At 47.6% G+C, this 20,756-nt stretch overlaps 1 protein-coding gene across 8 annotated transcripts in view; it reads left to right on the top strand.

The window, feature by feature from the left end:
• Window positions 1–20,756, top strand: part of LOC147684688 (hydroxyacylglutathione hydrolase, mitochondrial) — a 699,222-nt gene that overhangs the window by 331,129 nt on the left and 347,337 nt on the right. For all 8 annotated transcript variants that reach the window (XM_086940518.1, XM_086940519.1, XM_086940522.1 and 5 more), the window contains one exon: window positions 18,592–18,700. In XM_086940518.1, coding sequence (XP_086796644.1) covers window positions 18,592–18,700 — 109 coding nt within the window. The remainder of the gene's footprint in view (window positions 1–18,591; window positions 18,701–20,756) is intronic.

Raw genomic sequence — 20,756 nt, 5'->3', positions numbered from 1 at the left:
CAGATGATCTCGGTTGGGGGAGAGAACAGTTTTAAAGAAAGTATACAGTGGTTATTACATAGATACGTTCCAATGTTAAACATAATTTACTGAATCAACAATGTTGTGTGAGTAGTGATATCAAAAAAGGTCCATGTCTTACGATCTATCAGTTCTTTTACTAAAATAGCAATATCTATTCATTGTGTAGGACGCAGAATCAAATGGGAACATGGTTAGGTACACTATTGCAATGAAAAAGAATTTCTTTGTTTTCCAAAGCAACTTCTACTTTCAGACCAAGGGGGTGGCGATGGGGGCAGCCTTCGCCCCGGATTTGGCAATTATTTATATGGACCACTTCGAGAACTCTTTCATTTTCTCAAACAACCCATACCACCAGAGAATTTATCTATGGAGACGTTATATAGACGACATCCTGCTGATCTGGACAGGCACTGAAACTGAGCTGGACTCCTTCCACATTTGGCTTAATCAATGTAACCTGGACATTCAATTTACCAAGCAGTCTGATCCCCACGAAATCCCTTTCCTGGACATCAAGATCTGTCATGAAAATAACATACTGTACACCACCTTGTACCGAAAAACCACGGAGAGGAATTCGCTACTGAGGTACAGTAGCCACCATCCTAGGGCACTTCAGGATAATCTACCGGTAGGCCAGTTCCTGCGCATCAAAAGAAACTGATTAAAAAAAAAACCTGACTACACAAGGGAGCCCGATATCCTGAGCGCCAGACTTTTGGCCCGTGGATATCCGAGAAGAATGATTAGAAGTGTGCAGAAAAGAGCATGGTACAGTCCACGTGAAGCTCTCCTGACTCCATGAAACAGACCGGATCCAGCCACACAAAGAGTTATCTGCTTAACTACCTTCTCAACCCAAAGCAATGCTATAAAGAAGGTAATCAATCGACACTGGGGCCTGGTGGCGGAGGACATCAATCACCCTGAGGCATCCATGCATGCCTTCCGTAAAGCAAAAAGCATAAAAGACAATGTATTCAACTCCTTTCTAGCTACAGAATAGAACCCCACTATACAATCAATGTGGATTCTGCCACCCGTCAAAGGATACCATCGCTGTGGACAGTGTAAAGCATGTGCCACCACACTACAGATTAAGAGCTTTACACATAATGAGCACACACTGGACCTAAAAGGATTCACAAACTGCAATTCCGTAAATGTTATATATGGAATTCTCTGCCCCTGTAACATGCTGTACGTGAGCCAAACCCAACAGAAAGTTAAGGCAAGGATACTCCAACACCAAAGCAGGATACGTTGCCAAGTACAGGGAGCCCCACTCGTTGATCATTTTGTCCACGTACTGCATTACCCGGACCAAATGAGATGGCTGGTCCTAGAAAAAGCAGAATTGGGCCCGAGAGGAGGGGATATAGGCTCAATCCTTAATGTCAGGGAGTCAAAATGGATGATAAAATTCGACTCCATCACGAATGGATTGAATGAACAAGGCACCAGCAATGCACAATTGGCATGTTTGGGCCTACGCAGCTAAGATTTCCACAACATTGTCCCTAACCATGTTCCCATTTGATTCTGTGTTCTACACAATGAATAGATATTGCTATTTTAGTAAAAAACTGATGGATCGTAAGACATGGACCTTTTTTGATTTCAGGAGTAGGAAGATGAGGATGAATATTATGGGCCCCAATATCACCAAACAATGGACAAATCACAATTTATGATGCCACACCAAGAACCAATGAAACAGCTGCCTATTGCATTGGTGCAAGATTTGACAGCTATGTTGCATGACTATCATGCCGTTTCCCAACAGCAGCAGTATCAGCGCAGGTAGCAAAATCTCCACCTCTTGCTACAGATTCTCAACCATTGGTAACGCCTCCTCCGGAATCACAGGTTTCTATACCTGTGCAACAAGACCAAGTCCCACTGGATGATGAGGTAGAAGAAGGGGAAATTCAAAATGCTCCACCAGTTATTGATAAATGGGAAGATAATTTAATTCCTACGACTTCTCCTCCAGCTCCTAAGGGGTTTGACTCCTCACCTGAGGATATTGACAGCTTCCATGCCGTGATGGAAAGAGCAGCAAATCGTTTTCATTTGCCTATGCTTGTCAAACTGTAGGACTGATTGTTATGATTTTTAAGGTCAGGCCAGGAAAACAGTATGTGCAATTCCTATTATTGATCACATACGGAGAATGGAATTAAAATGATAAAAGCACCATATTCAGTTCCAGCAGTGCTTCCCAGAATTGATAAAAAATATAACCCCCATGATGATGCACCAGCCTGCTTAGTGGGCCATCCGAGGCCGGATTTATAATGGCACAGGCTGCACAAGGAAGATCATAAAACCCTTCAGTGACTATTACTGCTCCTCCTGATAAAGATGGGCGACGCTTGGACAATATTGGGAAAAGGTTTTACCACAATTGCAGGTGCGTCGGTGCGTGCTGCCAATTCCCTGGTAATTTTAGGACGATTTTACTGCCAGATGTGATCGGATGTTGCACCGTATCTTGAATATTTACCAGATGATGATAAGCAGGAGGCACAAAAGATTCTTCTTGAAGGTGAAAGATCAGCCTCTGACATTATTGATGTATCCATGGACATGGCTTCTCTTGCTTTTAGACAGTTGGCTGGAACGGCAGTTCTCTATCGTCCGGGTTGATTAAAATCTATCACTTTCCAACCTGAGGAGCAGAGCAAGATTCTGGACCTGCTGTTTGATGGCGATGCACTTTTTTGGGAAGCACATTGGTGAGGCATTACTGGCTATTAAAGCGGATACTGATACTGCTACTGCTAAATCTTTAGGGACCCTCCAATATAGGAAAACACCCTTTCGCGGAGGGTGTGGGAGAGTATCTTATTCCTTTAGTTGAAATTACCAGAAATACCAGCCACAATCATATCAATCTTACTGCTATGGGTATCCGCAGCAACAGTTATATTGAACACCACCATCCGCTGCGTATTCCACACAACAGCACATGAGGAAACAAGCTACCCAATCTAGAGACAATACTAGAAAATAGTGACAACATCCCGGAACCTGCTATGACTCCATCCATGACCAACATCAATCCAGCGCATGTTTCTTTGCATTTCAATCAGTGGAGTTAAATTACAATGGGCACAAGGGCCCTAGAAATTATAAAGTATGGCGATACTTTAGAATTTGTGACAGTTCCACCTTCTCATCCACCTCCAAGGTGGCTTCTATCTCATCTCCAGTTGTTTAGAAAGGAAGCATACGTTATGCTTCAGAAAGGGGCCATAGAAAAAGTTCCTCATTCTCAGAGGGGAAAGGATTATTCCCGCTTCTTTCTAATCAAGAAAAAGTTGTGGGAATGGAGACCCATTCTGGATCTGAGAAATCTAAACAAGTATCTTCAGCAAAAATCTTTCCGCATGGTCACTCAATAGAAGATACTTCAACTTCTCAATTATGTGGATTTCATGACAACTCTAGATTTACAAGATGCATATTTCTATTTCCCAATACATCCTGGGCATTGAAAATTCCTTTGTTTCACTGTAGCAAGTGCTCATTTTCAATTCGAAGTCCTCCCATTTGGTCTCCGCTCAGCCCCACGAGTGTTCACCAATTGCCTAGCTTCAGTTGCTGCTCGTCTCAGACTTCAAGGTCTTCAACTTTTCCCTTATCTTGACGACTGGGTAGTAAAGGCACTGTCTTATCAGCAGGCCTCGAAGGCAACTTCGATCTGCTTATGGATGTTTCGCTCCCTGGGGCTGACCCCTCGTTATCAAAAGTCTGTTCTACAACCGTCTCAAAAGATTATCTTTCTGGGAGCAACTCTGGATACCATGGGCATTCTTGTGTGCAGAAAGACAAACAAATCTCATCTCTTTAGCAACCAATCTAGCCGGAAGAGAGTTCGCTTCTGTACGCCTAATAAAATCTCTGGTTGGCAGGATGTCTTAAGCAGTTTTGTTGGTACCTCACGCACGTCTTAAAATGAGAACCTTACAGGAGCAGCTAGACCAGCAATGGCTCCAGCTAAACGTATTGTTCGACAGCCTAGTTCGGATAACTCCAAATATGGAAAAAGCCCTTCTTTGGTGGCAATCCTCCAAGAATCTCTCGACAGGCCTAACTTTCCATTCCCTGTTAACGGATTCCATCCTTACCACAGACGCCTCTCTAGAGGGCTGGGGATTCCTTCTTTAGGATCTTCGAATAAGAAGCAAGTGATGCAAATCGCTTGCAAAAATGCACATCCACTTTCTGGAGTTGCGGGCCATTTTCCTAGCCTTACTGGCTTTCCTCTCAAGGATACAATGCTCTTCAGTTCCTATACGAACGAACAATACTACATGCATGCATTACCTCAACAAACAAGGAGGTGCACGTTTACACAATCTATATCTTGAAGCGCAGGAAATCTAGAAATGGATTATTTCGCACCACACCTCCATCAAAGTAGAACTTGTCCCAGGTGTGAGCAACAGTCTAGCAGATCTTTCAACTCCTGCCAAGAGTGGAAAATGAAGCAGACAATTCTCGACTTGAGTTTCCAGAAGTGGGGCAAACACAACTTGGATCTCTTCACTTCCAGAATAAATCAAAAATGCAAGTTCTTCACCCGCTGGGAACCAGAAATGCGTTTCTAATAAGATTGTCGGGGATCTTCGCGTACGCTTTTCCCCCATACCCTTTGATAGTGAGGCTACTAATGAAAATGAAAAGAGAGCCATGTTGTCTGATTCTCATTGCCCCACGTTTCCCTCACCAACATTGGTTCACAGAGCTTCTCCTGCTCTCAGAGTGCAGACCTTATCGCCTTCCACTAAAGTCAAAGCTGCTGACAATGAGCAAAGGTCAGATTCTCCATTCACGTCCCACATCGCTCCAACTGCATGCATGGCCCCTGAATTCAATTAATTCAAGGCTCTAGATCTGCCTCAGGATTGTAAGGACATTCTATCTAGAGCAAGAGCAGTGTCCACTATTAAGACCTCCAGTTTAAAATGGATCGCTTCTGTTCAAGGTGCCTTCAGACTAATATGCATCCGTTTGATTCTCCTCCAGAGAAAAGTTTGCCCTGCCTTCTTTCCCCGGCTAAATCAGAACTCATGTAGACTGTTATTCATGTACAACTTGCTGCCATTTCCAGTTACAGACGTTCCTCCAACGGTCCTTCTCTTTGTTCATGTTGATTGGTGAAACAATTCATGAAAGGGTTGTTAGGGTTTTTCCTCCTATTAGAGTTCCTCCTCCTGAATGGAGCCTTAATATTGGTCTTGCACACTTATGAAGTCACCTTTTGAGTCTATACACAGGGCTGAGCTCAAGTTTATTTCCTGGAAAGTTGTATTACTGTTGGCTCTTACATCCGCCAGGAGGGTCAGCAAAATACAAGTGTTTACGAATAAGGAACCCTATCTTTGTTTCACTAATGACTATGTCCTGCTTAAAACGAACCCAGCATTAATTCCTAGGATACCTTCTACTTTCCACCTTAATGAACCGGTTATTCTTAGAATTTTTTTCCAAACCCAACTTCTCCGGCTAAAAAAGCTCTTAGTATTTTAGATATCAAGAGATGTCTTAAGTTTTATTTGTAACGTACAAAGCACATTCGAAAATCTGATCAGCTTTTCGGTCTCCTATAGTTCACAAAGATCAGGTGCTGCTGTGACTGAAGCAACTATTGCCAGGTGGATTTTGGCGCCATTGTTTTCTGCCACACTTAAGTAGGCAAACCACTTACTATCAAGCCTAAAGCTCATTCTACAAGCACAGTATCCTCCTCAGCTGCTTTGTTTGCGGTAGTGCCATTGGACATTTATGCCGCGCAGCAACATGGGGTGTGCATACATTTACACTGCATTACTGCTTGGATTTGGCTGCATATGCAGATGCAGCAGTAGGACAACCAGTATTAACCAACCTTTTTCAATAAGGTAAGCCTGTTTTGGAGGTGTTTGCTTTATTTCATTTCATTTGCATTATGTTGGCATGTTATTGCTATGTTTTGCAAGTTTCTTTTATAAATTTGGTACAGGTGTATATATATATATTCCATATTAGAACATTGGAAGCTCCATTGAAAACAATGGAGTAGCTCCTGGCTTATAATGGCTGGTATAAGCCCCGAGCTCCAACATTCCAATTCTTCTTTGTGGCTGTGAACAAAGGCTTCAGGTAGCCCCTGAAGCCTTTGTTTAATATGTTAGAACATTCTGGCCTCTAGTGGCAGAATGTTCTAATAGCGTTACAACCCTTTGTAGCAGGGCTGTACTGGCTATTAAAGTCCTGCTGCCTTGTTAAAGTCCCTCGCCTTTGGCTCGGGCCTTTAACACTGCAGCAGGCCTTTAATAGCTGTTATAGCCCGCTACGGCAGGCTATAAGGCTATATGAGTACACACCATCCTCAAAGTTTATATTTGAATACGTTATTCTTTGGTAACTACTTGATATTCTGATTCAAGCATGTGAATCTATGAAAGATCCAATACCTGATAAGAAAACAAGTTCCTTACCTGTAACTTCAGATATCCAGTATTGGTATCTTGCATAGATTCACATGCGACTCACCCTCCTCCCCGGAGAGGCTTGCCTTATTTATTACTAATACTCTTGTGCTAGAAAATCTGTGCTAGAAAATCTGAGGAACTTGCCTCTCTGTGGAGTGTTTTAGAGGGTGCCGACGTCTGGTTGGTTGTGTTTTAACTTTGGTTCTTTTTACAAAAGGATATGGATGGGCTAATGCAGTGACTGTTCAATGCATGATAACCTATGGTAAAATTATTTCCTGCTATTATCAACTTACCGTGATACTCCCACCGCGACAGCGGGATGATTGAAGCATGTGAATCTATGAAAGATATCAGTACTGAATAACTGAACTTACAGGTAAGTACCTCACTTTCTTATCATTAACACAGTAGAAGTGGGGAAAATACAAGTTTTTTTTTTTTGTAAAATTTTTATTTTGCAAGTAACAAAAAAGGAAAGAAAACACAATAAGCCGCACCGGGGCGTCACACATGTTCCCACACAGTGGGAAATGAAGCAATATAAGACAGTGGTAATGCACAACGCCAAGAGAGAGATCAGTCATTGAGTCCGAGCACCTATAGAAAAGGAAGAAAGCCAGAAAAAAAAATGCCACTCAGAAGCGGAGTTCCGCAAAATCAAATTGTCCCTTCAAGCAGGTCTTCGAGCAATCCAAAGATCACAAAAATGCACCAACCGCTGCAATGAAGTACCCCGGGTGCAACACTGAAAAGAAAGGAAAAATACAACTCCCCTGCCCCCCCCCTCCCTCCCCCCGTGACGGCGACACAAATATTCCACATGCATTCAGCAGGCACACTAAAGTTGGAAGAGGTGTAAAGATCTCAATGATGCTGGGCAGACCGCTGAAGGTAGGCCAGTAGATAGGAAGGTTACCAAGGGGCCCCACACGTGCTTAAAGTTCTTGTAATTACCGAGGAAGATGTCCGCCATTCTCTCCAGGCTCTGAAGTCTCCACAGCCTCGCGTGCCAAAGGGAAATCGCCGGTGCCTCCTTCCGTTTCCAAGCCGCCGCCAGCGTAAGCTTGGCTGCTCCCAGGCACAGCCATAGGATTTTCTTATCCGCGCGCGTCTGGTGCTCAAGACCGGGGTCCCGTAGGCCCAGGAGCACAAAAGCCAAGGAATCCTCAATAGGGTATCGCAGGATATCCCTGATATGGGAAAGAATTTCATCCCAGAATGGCCTGATTATTGGGCAATCCCACCAAATGTGGCGGAAGTCCCCCAGAAGGCCGCAACCCCTCCAGCACTTGTCCGAGGTAGCCGGGTAGATATGATGGAGCCGAGTCGGAACCATATACCACTGCGTGAGAGTCTTAAAGTGAGCCTCCCGTAAGTGGATTGAGTGATTGAATTGGTTCATATCTCTCCACAGCGCTGACCATTCGGCGTCGGCGATATCTCTCCCCACCATCTCCTCCCACTGCTCCATATAACGTGGCCTAGGTGATATTTCAGATTGAAGCAGCAGCTGATATAGGAAGGAGATGGCTCCCTTCATGGCGGATGTCCTCAGCAGAAAAGCCTCAAATTTCGAAGGAGGCCTCGTAGCTGCCTCCAGCACTCCCGGCGACGTGGCCCAATGTAGCAATTGGACATGCCTATATCGATCAGTTTGCGGCACCTGGTAGTCCCGCATGCAATTAGCAAAAGTCAAAGGATCAGAGCCGTGAAACAAGTGAAGCAGCGCTCTGCATCCACCCTCCCTCCATGCGTCGAAGGGCCCCTCGGCAAGCGCCGGTGGGAAGGCCGGGTTGAAATGCAATGGTGTGAACGGAGATGGAAACGTCGTCCAGCGCTCATCGCCAGCCAAGGTGTCCCATACCTTCAGTGTAGTGCCCGTGGGGGTACTAATGTAAGCATTCACGGCGCGATCTTTCTTTGGTTTCCAGGCTAAATCCCAGATTGACCGACCCGCCACGCTCCGGTCCATATGCAGCCAGTGTTTGTCAGAGAACTGCTGCGACCATTCCACCATGACCCTCAGTTGGGCAGCCTTATAATAGAGGCGCAGGTCCGGGAGACCTACCCCACCGTCCGACCGAGGTCGGCGCAGAACCGCGAAAGACAGACGTGCTCGGCCCCCTTGCCAGACAAATTTCAAGACCAGCGTCCTGAGTTGCCGGAAGTAAGCGCTATCCAGCGGGATAGGTAAGGCCTGGAATAGATACAAATATTTGGGGAGAAGGACCATTTTAATCGCATGCACCCTACCTAACCAGGACAGGAATTTAGGTTTCCACCTATCCAATTCCGCCCGGGTCTTCGCCAGGAGGGGCGGGAAGTTGGCCGCGAACAGCTTACCCACTGTCGGAGTCAGATGGACTCCCAGATACACAATCGAGCCCGAAGCCCAAGCCAATGGCGTCAACGCCCGTACCTGAGCAACATCGGCCTGCGATAAAGTCAGATTCAAAATGTAAGACTTGCTATAATTTACTTTAAAGCCAGCCACACCCTCAAATTCAAGCAAGATGTCCCTAACATAGGGCAGAGAACCAGCCGGATCAGCCACCGAGAGCAGGACGTCATCTGCGACGAGAGAGATTTTGTGCTACTCTCCCGTGAACGGTATGCCCTTCACACCTTCGTGTTCCCTCACCGCCATCGCCAGGGGCTCAATGCTGAGCGCGAATAGCAAGGGGGAGAGGGGACACCCCTGTCTGGTGCCCCGCGAATGTGAGAAGGCCGACAAGTGGCCATTCACTGCCACCCTCGAACGTGGGCTGCAAAAGTTCGCCTGCACCATAAGAATGAACTTATCCGAGAAGCCGAAAGCTTGCAGTGTATTGAACAGAAAGCCCCAATCCACGCGGTCGAAGGCCTTCTCCGCGTCCAGACCCACCAACACAGCCGGAATGCGGAACCTGTCCGCTTTTTCGATTAGATGAACCACTCTACGGGTATTATCGTGGGTCTGGTGACCTTTAATAAAGCCAGACTGGTCTGGGTGTATGATCGCCGGCAGCAGGTCTTGTAGGCGGCCGGCCAGAATCGCCGAGTACAGCTTTACGTCGATGTTAAGCAAGGCTATGGGACGAAACGAGGCACATTGCTCCGGGTCCTTCCCCGGTTTCGGCAAAACCGTAATCACCGCCTCAGCCAGGGTTCCCGCGTTCAACCCAGACGTCGCCATATCATTAAAGAGGGCAACCAGAAAGTCACACAACTCAGTAGCGTACGTCTTGTAGAAGACCGCTGTGTAACCATCCGGACCCGGGGCCTTGTCTAATTTCAAATTTTTGATAGCGGAGAGAACCTCTTCTCTCGAAATCGGTGCCTCTAACAGTGCGTTCCATTCTCTAGACACTCGGGGGTAACGGCAAACGTTGTAGGAACTCCCGCTGTGACTCCGCATCCAGGGCGTCGCCCGTATACAACTCGGCGTAGAAGCGACCAAAAATGTCCGCCTTCGCCCCGTCCCGGGGGTGCAACGCCCCTGCGGCATCTCTGATCCCTCCTATGTACTCCCGTTCCCTCCTATCCCGCAATTGTCGCGCCAAGTGTCTACCAACCTTGTTGCCGCAGGAATACGATTGACGCCCCAGTCGCAGAAGCGTAAGCTCAGCCCTATTGGCATAGTGTGCCTTTAGTTTGCCCCTCACCGCCGTCAACGGGCGTAGAGTCACTCTCGAGGGGTTGAGTTTGTGAGCCCGTTCGAGCTCCACCACCTCTGCCTCCAACGCCTCGCGTTCCTTCCTCCGCAGGGCGTTAATCTGCGAATTGAGTCCCAGGCAGGTGCCCCTGATCGTAGCCTTGAAGGCGTCCCACGTGGTCGACAGTGAGGTGTCCGACGGGGGATTGAGGGCAAAAATTCCCGGATAGCGAGGCGCAATGCATGATTAGATACGTCGTCCCTAACCACCGACGCCGGGAAATACCACTTCCGATGCGACGTATCAGGTGGCGACCAATGGAGATTAAGCACCAAGAGACTATGGTCCGATACAGAGATTGGGAGAATGGCGGCATCTATCACGTCCCCGCGTAGGGACTGACTAAGGAAAATGAAATCTAAACGGGAGTAGGAATGATGCACGTGGGAGAAGAACGTGTAGTCCTTCGCAGTAGGGTGGAAAAAGCGCCAGCCATCAACTAGTCCCAGCTCCCCCACCCCTTGCTGTGCCGAATCAGAAAACACTCCCGTACCAGCCCTATGTCCCCCTGAGCTATCCAGATCCCTGTCCCACACCAAATTGAAATCCCCCAACAGGAATAAGTGACCCTCTGCAAAGTCCCCCACCTTCACCAACAACTCCTGCAAATACTTATTCTAGCCAACATTGGGTAAATACACCACCACGAAGGTGCACAATCGACCTTGTATAAGCCCTTTGACCATCAACCAACGGCCCTCAGTATCATGACGGACCTCCACAGGCTGAAAGTGCAGCGCAGCCCGGAAAAGGAGTGCCACCCCCCTGTGTTTCGTAGCAGCGGAAGACCTATAAACAATGGGATAGGCCCTATGGCGGAGCTGCATCTCATCTTTCCGCGCCAGGTGGGTTTCCTGCAACCCCACAATGTCAAGGTGATGGTCCATGACATACTTCAGAACCTTCTGCCGCGTCTGTGGCGAATTCATGCCCTTAATATTCCATGTCCCTATGCTAATCGGCATTACAAAGACCAACCCAGAAAACTGCTCTTATCCCACCAAGCGACCCCCCCTCCCCACAACTAGGCCAACACACACACACCAGAGACGTCCAACATTCGCCAGTATATCCCGTAGATCAGAGGCCAATTGCGCCCGGAGCTCGGAGATATCCTCCTTGATGGAGGCAAAGAGTTCAGTCATGAAAGCTTTCGTCGCCGGTGCTTCATCGTCCGATTGCTTCGACGACCCACTAGCTCCAGGGGACGCCGGCTGTTGGGAGGATTTCGAAGTGCCATCCTTCCCCGGGCGCCCTTTGCGGAGCGCGTTAGACATGGCGGCAAGCAGCGCTCCACCCAAGCGCCACGCGGCTAAACAAAATGGCGGGCTTCGTCGCTCGGCCCAAGCTAGAGTGGGTACCTGCGATCGCAAGTGCCAGGCCTCAAACCATAGTCCGTAGCACCCCTGATATGACTGATTCGCCGTTCACCGCATACACAGCAATTCATGCCGCAGGCGTCACAGGTGCACGGGGCAAAGCTCAGGCCCGCGGTTGATCAAGAGTCCAATGGCGGCCATACACGAGAGCTGTCGCTATCCCCTAAACCGCCTCCTTCACACACAAGGCCCGGGCTTCACCGGGATCCGTTGTTCTGGCACCACTCACCAACACCAGTCTCGGCCAGTGTAGTCGCCATCACCCAGGCTTACTGCCTCCGGCGTTCAGACATCTCGGGCCACCTCCCGGCGACCACCGCCGTCCACAGTGGAGCCGTCTTAGTCTAGCCCCGCGGGTCCTCCGCACCCCTCAAACCAGGGGACTCCAAGCCACCACCGCAGCAAAAACCCCTCCGCCTCGCCGATTCAACTCGACTCTCCCCCTTCCGTCGGCTCCGGGGTCTCCAGGCGGGTTCTCAGGTGCTCCGCCCTCCACCTACACCAGCCGCCAAGATCAAGAGAGGCCGGGGTCGCGCAGGCCGCGAAGCTCAGTCGGTCCCGCGGGCGATCTTGGATTTTCTCCGCCCCACCGACGGCACCAAACCACTCCGCCACGTCAGGGGTACCTCCACACCACTTTTGGAGCGAGGCCGCTCCCTCAGGACCGTGCTATTGGATGCTTTTGCCGGATCAGCGCCGGAGCGGCTCGGAAGAGCGTCCTACTCCGCCGCCATATTGGCCACGCCCCGAAAATCGAAGGACGCCGGTTATACTTTAAATCGCGGACGACTCCCGATTTCTACGGAGCTTCGTAACTCTATGGGGACGAACTTTACGTGATTAATAAAATCCGATACCTCGTGTGATTTCCAGTGCCCAGCGTCCCCGGGCCAGCTTTCTAATCTTGCCCTAACGCCAGTATTTACAAGCCAATTGACGTCATGGTCTTCTCGCGGAGGTTTTCAATGTGATTATATGACAGAGTGCACCGATTAAATAGGTTGCTAGTCCCCCCCCCATTGTCCTGATGAAGACCCCGCCATAAGGGTTCCACTGATTCCTGCATTGTCTGGGGGTCGAAACGTCGACAACTCTCTTCCTTGCTCCAGCCCCCCTATCCACTATTGTTACATACAATGTATTATTGTGGGGCATGTGCTTGATGAAATAATGCGTTTGGATCAATGACCGCTTTGTACATTTATAATTGAATTTCAAATGTATCAGATACATATCTGATTTTACTGTCACTACTACTTACCTGCATTACCCTCACTTTATCACTTCCTCCTCACTTTCAGGGGCACTATTCAACCTTTTCAAATTAGTAATGTTGGATACTATATCCTGGTTTGGTCTATAATGTGAATAAAACATTTTAGACTCATTAAGTGTTTCCTGATTGGATTTAATTTGCATAGAATTATCTAATTCTCACTGGGACCCCTTCCTTCGATTTGATCGCTGTGATAGTTACCCTCGTTTTTTATTGTTTCGCCATGTTGGCCAATACTCTCCCGGGCCTGTCCTGTTCCCCGTATGTTCTCGCAATTGCGTACTTCCCCATATGCCTGACCTCCGCGTGTGCCTCTTCATGGTTTTCAGCAAGGAGCCCCTTCAGTTCCTCACTTGCCGCAGCAGAGTCCCCTGTCAAAAGGCGGGTTTCACAATCCGCCAATTGGCGCTCGAGAAGCGCCAGTTTATGTCAGATCGAGCGCAATGCGCCTGAATGTTTACTCAAGGCCAACCCCCTGACACAGACCTTGAACGCCTCCCAGATTGTTTGGAAGCTATCAACCGTGCCTATATTAGTGTTGAAATAGGTCTCAATTGCCTCTTGTAGCTCCTCCCGAAACACAGGGTCTAGCAGGGAGAACGGAGGGAATCTCCATGAGAATGGTGGGAGGGACATCCGCGGCAGCGAAAAACCGAGGAGTATAGGCAAGTGGTCGGAGAGGGTGCACCCGACAGCAGCGGACCAGAGATAACAGCCCCGGTGTAGCCAACCAGTAATCAATGCGAGTGTGAATGTTGTGGAAGGCAGAGTAATGCATGTATCCGCCTTGCGACGTGTACAAGCTACGCCAGACATCCGCCAGGTCCTCACTCGAGAGTTTCCCCTCTAGTTCTCTAGCAGCCTTCGATGGATGCCTATCTGGGTCGCTCGAACGGTCCAGGGCAGGGCTTCTAGTCATATTGAAGTCCCCGCCCCATAATACGTGCCTACCGGGGAACTCCCGCGCTATGCTGGCCAGCTTACCATAGAACTCAGAACAGTCAAAATTAGGCCCACAAACATTAACTACCACAACATCTAGCCCTCTCCCCGTAAGTTTGGATATGGCGTATCTGCCATCTGGGTCAGCCGCCAGCTTACTAATAGCGTAATCCGATTTCGGATTAACCCAGGTGAGTACCCCCCTGGCATGTGTCGTAAAACCAGAAGTGTTGATGTGGTCGCGCAGCCCCCTGGTCTGTTATCTGGCGCAGCCCTCTGGCAGATGTGTCTCCTGGATCAGGGCTAGGTCTACCTGGTGTCTATTTAGATAGGACAGTACCTTACGCATTTTACGATGGTCGTTAAGGCCCCGCACGTTCCACGTCGGAGCATTAAGGCCCCTCCCAAACGTGTTCCCAGCTGGTTTCCAAGATGGACCTCCCATGGTTAGGTGTGTATAGCATTATCCTGCAGGCAACAGGCATTTGCAAAGTGTAATCAACAGTGAAGAACATGTCATGCACCCCTTGGCCTCAACCCTCAGAACCCCCAATACCCCGAACCCCACCCTACCCACCCACAGCAGACCACCCCCAACTAGGTCGCAGAAAATACAACATTCAGACATCCCCCACCCCCCCTTTCCCACACCCAAAATGAAGAAAGAAAACCAAAAAAGGCTAGGTGTACCCACATGAGGGCGGAGGTAGCGTCGAACCATCTGGCAAAGTTAGAGAAAAAAAAACACATAATGTCCACCTCACCTCCCGCCAGCCGGCAAGTAGTTGTCCCTCAAACCTTGTAGTCATCTAGACATAGTTCTGCTAGCACAGTTTCTCAGTCCTGGTCCTCTAGTCCGCCCCAGCTTCGTTTTCCAATGGGTCCCGGTCCGGCGACTTTTTGCATTCCTTCCCCCAGTCTTTAAGCGCTTTCTGCAGTGTCTTGGTCTCTGTGAAGAAGAAGGACTGACCGTTTCTGTTGACTTTAAATTTCGCCGGGTATAGCATTGCATAGTCTAGGCCTTGTTCCCTTAGTTGGCGCTTCATCGGGACGAAATGTTTCCTTGCCTCCTGTACCCTCGCTGTGAAATCAGGGTATAGAGAAATGGAGGAACCCTCATAGGACAGTGATTGCTTATCCCTAGCTGCCCTGAGGGCCGCGTATCTGTCCCTGTAGTTAAGGAACTTGGCGATTATCGGTCTCGGTGGCGCGCCCGGCTTCGGGCGCTGGGACAATGTCCAGTGTGCTCTTTCAATGATGAACATGTTGGAGAAGATTTCCGTGCCGAGCAAGGAACCTTATAGGCCTTCAATAAATGTCTCCATCTTGTCCGTCTCCACCATTTCCGACAGGCCCAAAATGCGAATGTTGCAGCGTCTCGAACGGGCCTCCAAGTCCTACGTTTTGTCTTGGAGTACCTGCAGTACCCTGCCCAATTGCTTATGGTCCTTGTTTTTGGTAGTCTGCGCTTCTTCAACTTCCGTTATCCGTCTCTCGGACATGTCCAAATGTTCAGCATGCTTATCCAGCCTTTCGCCCATTCTATCCATTCTATATGACAGGGCGTCCATTTTTAACCCCAGTGAGGTAATACCCTCCTGCAGGCCTTTCTCCATTGATCTAAGCATGCTCTTCAGATCTTGATCCGGATCCGTGAAAGCAGAGCCTCCGCCTTCGGCGCCAGAACTATCATCTTGCGATTTGGACCTTGTCTGCGTAAAGGAGAGTTTCGATTGCCCCCGGTGGGTCTTCCCCATCGTGGCGGCTTGTCGTCCCCAACCGCGAAGCAGCAGGAAGGAGCTGGATGTCCCCTCACCAGGGCTAGTGGGTACCCCCAGCAAACCTAGTGCAATCAGATGTCCAGGTCTAGCTGTCCAGCTAGGGCTTTCGATATGCCGGGGTGCTCCTCTGGGCAAGCGCAGCAACGTCGGTGTCCACAATGCTCCGCGCCACTGGAAGTATAGCCCGCAGGTAAGTGAAAGCTATACCTGTCGATCTGCGCTGTGGGCCTAACTCCTCTCAATGTACCAAGGGCCGCCTACTCTCCAAGCTGCTGCTGTGCTGCACAGTGCTTCTCGAGGGGGGGGGTGGGGTGTAAGGGGGGCGCACCCCAGCGCCGAGATTCTGGCACCGCGAGGCCCCACGGCATCTCACCAAGAATCGTCGCGAGGGCTCTGTGACCCCGGCGCTCACAGTATGGGTGTGTCTCCTCACCGGATTGCGTTTCCGTTAATGGCGCCTCCTAGTTTCGCCTCAAAGATGTCTCCAGCGCCGCAGGACAGCAGTGGCCCCTTATCGCTGGGCACCCTGCACACACGGCCTTCTAGAGACTCCCGCGGCGTTCCGCAGCTGAAGCGCCGCACCCCCCTGCCTTCTGCGCACTCCTCGCTCCAGACCGGCCGCAGCAGGCCACGCCCTCCAGCCGAGCCCACACGTAGCCGGATCGGTCAGTTACGCGAGTCGGTGTTGCGAGGCCCAGCACCGGAGAAATGTCACCACAGGACGGATCTTCCCCACCGGGCGGACGATCAGTACCGCAGGTCAGCAGCTGGAGGCGGACCTCTCAGGGACTCTGTGTGAGCAATTTAGAGCGCATAGCACTCGAGGGTATGCAGGATTGTGTTTATTCTGCCGGCTCGACGGAGCACAGGATTTAGGCAGCCATCGCCGATTCAGGCAAGCTCCGCCCCCGAGTGCGCAGGGTTGGCTTCAGGCAGCAGGATACACTCCTGAAGTACCCAGCAGTCCACATGCAATAAGGCGGTCCACAGAGAGTCTTCCACAGGTCCAGAAGTGAAATGAAGAGAGGGTCCAATTTGTATATCTGTTCACAACGCTGAAATTAAAGAAACATCTGGTGTTTCCCCCCACAGAAGTGTCTGGAATTTCCAGCCTCCCTGCCCTAATCCTAGGATGTCTATAGTCACAATAGCCTAGTGTGAAGTTCTTGATGTGTTGAGGTAGTGTCTTTCATGTGTAAACAGGGCTGTATATAGTTCCCCCATCCATCCTGCTAGAGTGGTCCATCCTGCCAGAGTGGTCCATCCTGCCATCACCCACTCCCTCTATTGTGTAGCTGTCTGGGAGGAATACACAAAAGACATCTGCCACTAACTTCTAGGCTTGTGTCCCAAGAGCAGGCACCAAATTGTTAGGACAAGAAAATGACTAGTGCAATTTTCAGAACTATGACTTAAAATCCAGCTTAGCCATTAAAGAGAAATTTAAATTACAATTCTTTAGACACCAAACATGTTAATTCGACTTGCTCCCAGGTGAAAGTTATCACTTATTAAATGTAATAAGGCAACCCAATTTTATCCTAGGGGAGAGGTAGGCCTCACAGTAGTGAAAATCAAATTTAGGAGGTTTATACTACCAGGGCATGAAAACCTTCATCTCTTGACCGCAACACAAATTCCGCTGCAGTGCTGGATAAGTAACGAGTGGGCGGGTATCGGACGGCCCCAAGCAGTCCTCCGCACACACCCACAGTGACGTCTGGCGGCCAGGGGCCGTCCACATGCAAGGGATTAAAAGTACATGTCCCCAATTTTTTTAAATACAAGGCACCCTGCCCTACGGGTTGGTTACGGCCTAGCTTAGGGGTGATTTATATGTATTATAAAGGGAAATTTTGGTTTGGCAAAAGGGTGTATTTTGCCAAGTTGAATTGGCAGTTTAAAACTGCACGCAGGCTTCAATGGCAGGCCTGAGACATGTTTTAAAGGGCTACTTAAATGGGTGGCACATTAGTAGCATTTAATTTACTGTTCTTGGGTAAATGTTATACCACTTTACTAGTGACCTATAAGTAAATTAAATAGGCCAATCAGTGTAAGCCAGTGTTAACATGATTTAGGTAGTGAGCACAAGCACTTTAACAGCTGTAAATAGTGGTAAAGTGCACAGAGTCCTAAGGCCAACAAAAACGACCTATTCAGTAACATAGGAAGGGAGTAGCAAAAGGTTTGTGGGGAAGACCACCCTAAGGCTGACCCGTCTAACTCTACTGAAAAAGATGGTACTATATATTGCTTTTTCTCTGTTACCTTACGTTGCAGTCAGCATCAAACGACATACATGATTGTGTGGTCCCTCACTGCAAGCAGAAGCTTGCAGTGCTGTGTGTATAGTAATGTATTATTTTAGAATCTGTTGATATGGGGGACTTTATGTAGGTATATATGTGTTTGCATAACTTTTTGGCATGTTAAGAAAAACATTACTGTTATCCTCTCGCCACGACCCTGAAATACTCCATAGTTATATTGCTAGAGCAAAAAAGAAGATATTTGTTAAGCTTTTAATTAAGACGGAAGTGTTTAAAAGTTGCTGTGACTGCCTGGCGTGGAAGGGGTAACGTCTGAATGTTTGATTTCAGCTTGACTAACATATATAGTACATAGTGAAATAAACTTCCGATATTTGAAAGTTCTTTCTGGCTGGTTGCTCACACGCATGAGCAGATTTGAATGCCCCTCTTTGGAGGGATAGTATACCTCATTAAAAAATAAAATACAGCTGAAATAGAATAAAGTTTAACCACAACTACAGGTTAAAAGATCAACAAAGATTACTTTCATAATGCACCAACCATGTGAAGGCTAAAACAAAAATGTGTGAAGGCCAGTGACGTAGAGCTGTGGCTGTATAACATAACGAGTGGAAGGACTTGAATCATAGTGAGGGGTTTATATTTTCCACATGAAAGTTAATCCTTTGCTCTTGCCTCTCATACCGCCAAAATATCATATATTGAATATGTTCTCGTGTATTTTCAGGTGGGCTCTTTGCACGTAAAGTGCCTGTTCACTCCTTGCCATACGTCTGGGCACATTTGTTATTTTGTGACAAAACCACGCAGTTCAGAGCCACCGGCTGTTTTCACAGGTAATGGAAGATGCATTTATAGATTAAAGTCTGAAATGATCGACATCACTTTACGTGGGAAAGGGATAATTGTGTCAGCATGTCTAATGTAGTTCTGAATTGTGTTTGCTGATGTTCTTCTGAGTAATTCCAGTTGTAGTATAAGCTTAGCTGTAGCGAATTCACAATTTAAGTACATCAAAAAAATAGGCTGTGTCGAGGATCACTGATGACCGTGTGCTGTCCCTTGCAGATAGTCCTATTTCAATTTGTTCTTAAACAGCACAGATAGCCGAACGTAACAGAGCTGGTTAGTGTAATGTTCTGCACATCAGAGTGGTGATGTAGATCGGTTGACAACAGGCAAAATAAAAGGTGTAATTGGTGGAGAGGTACCATTTCGCTCTGGTAAACCGTATGACATTGAGTTTGTATTAATGGGTGGCGTGACGTACCTTGTTAACTGAAAACTGGCATAAACTGGGAGTTTATTTATTTCCCAAAATTGTGCACCAAAGAAACTTTGTTGCATCCCCCTGAGGGCACACCTTATATGATTCAAATTGAATCCTTTGAATTTTCAATCAATACGAGTCTTTGTAAGTTTTTCTTTAATGCTTTACTCGATTGCTATGTGTTAAATCAGCTTTTGCAATTTCTCAATATTTCATCATTGAGTCAATGTTCCAAACATATGTTCCAAAATATATGTATGCGTTCCAAAATGCTTTTAGATACTCCAATGCATTTCGAGCTCTAAGCTCTTCATCAGGGAGAAACATCTAAAAATTAAATCAACGTACAATGAACAACACGAATGATCAATTGGATATAAACATATCAAGCAACCTGCTTCATGAAGGTAAATACCATGCACTAGTGACCCTTAAAAAACAGAGGTGTGTGTTGTGGTAAGTGTATCGGGTGATTACCATGCTTGAAAAAAAGTGAAAGGACTCGTGAGTTACGTGAAGTATGTTACTCACTTTCTATGACATTGCGGTGCTATTGTCGAGTATCCTGGAAAAAGTGAAATTAAACGAACAAGAAAAGCCAAGAATTAAGCGGACGTAAGTAGCAGTAATGCTACGGCGCGCTAAATACCAAGCGCTTCAATTGAAGTGAGTGCACTTACGAATGGTGATGTCCCGATCGGGCGATCTACAAGAGATTCCGTCTGGACCAGCAGTGTTCGTGCGGTTAGTTTGCTGGCTGTGTTTAAAACAGAAACGCACACATACCCAGACATATAGTGGATTGAAACCCTGTATGAAATGCAATAATTGCAATAACATAATTCACTGTACCATCATAGATCATCCCATGAAGGGGCACAAGATTAAACTTCAAGTAACAGCCACTTGTGATACCAGCAATGTTATATACCTATTAAAATGCCCATGTGGAATGGTCTAAGTGGGTAAAACTGAGAGAAGGTTGAGAATACGGATTAATGAACACAAGTCTAATATCGGAACCCAGAATTGCGATTCCCCTATTAACATGCCTAGAGAATCTAGATTTCATTAAAGACACGGAGGCTCACATTATGCAATGACTTTTAATTGCAGTTCCAAGCAGCCGCATGAGTCACAATACAAAGGTTCCTATAAGAACACTGAGATAAACTAAGAGATATACCATAGCAACCATCTGCCTCTTTTAAATCAGGCGAAAAGAAGATCCAGTAGAAAGGAGAGAACTCGAAATGAAATCCAAACGAAAGTTGAAGAAGGCAACCAGCCAGTGAGAAATCATCCAACGTAGCTCAAGTAGAAGGGTTATCTGAAAAGAAAGAAGGCGATGAAAATTGTGTCCAAAGGGACAGAGTAATCACAACGAATTGAACAATTTAAATAACATGTCAATGCAAACATAATAGAAATAACATGTCAATGAAAAAACGTGAGCAATCAGGTTATAAGTGAGAATAATAATGAGACACCAAATACCAAACAGGGAATGGGATGGGCGGGATAATGTGAGCCTCCGTGTCTTTAATGAAATCTAGATTCTCTAGGCATGTTAACCCCTTTGATGCTGATGACGAGCTCAACTCGTCATCAGCCACGGGGGG

Source organism: Lissotriton vulgaris, chromosome 10, assembly GCF_964263255.1.
Source record: "Lissotriton vulgaris chromosome 10, aLisVul1.2, whole genome shotgun sequence".
NCBI classification, from domain to species: domain Eukaryota; kingdom Metazoa; phylum Chordata; class Amphibia; order Caudata; family Salamandridae; genus Lissotriton; species Lissotriton vulgaris.
This window is presented reverse-complemented; position numbering and strand designations above follow the sequence as displayed.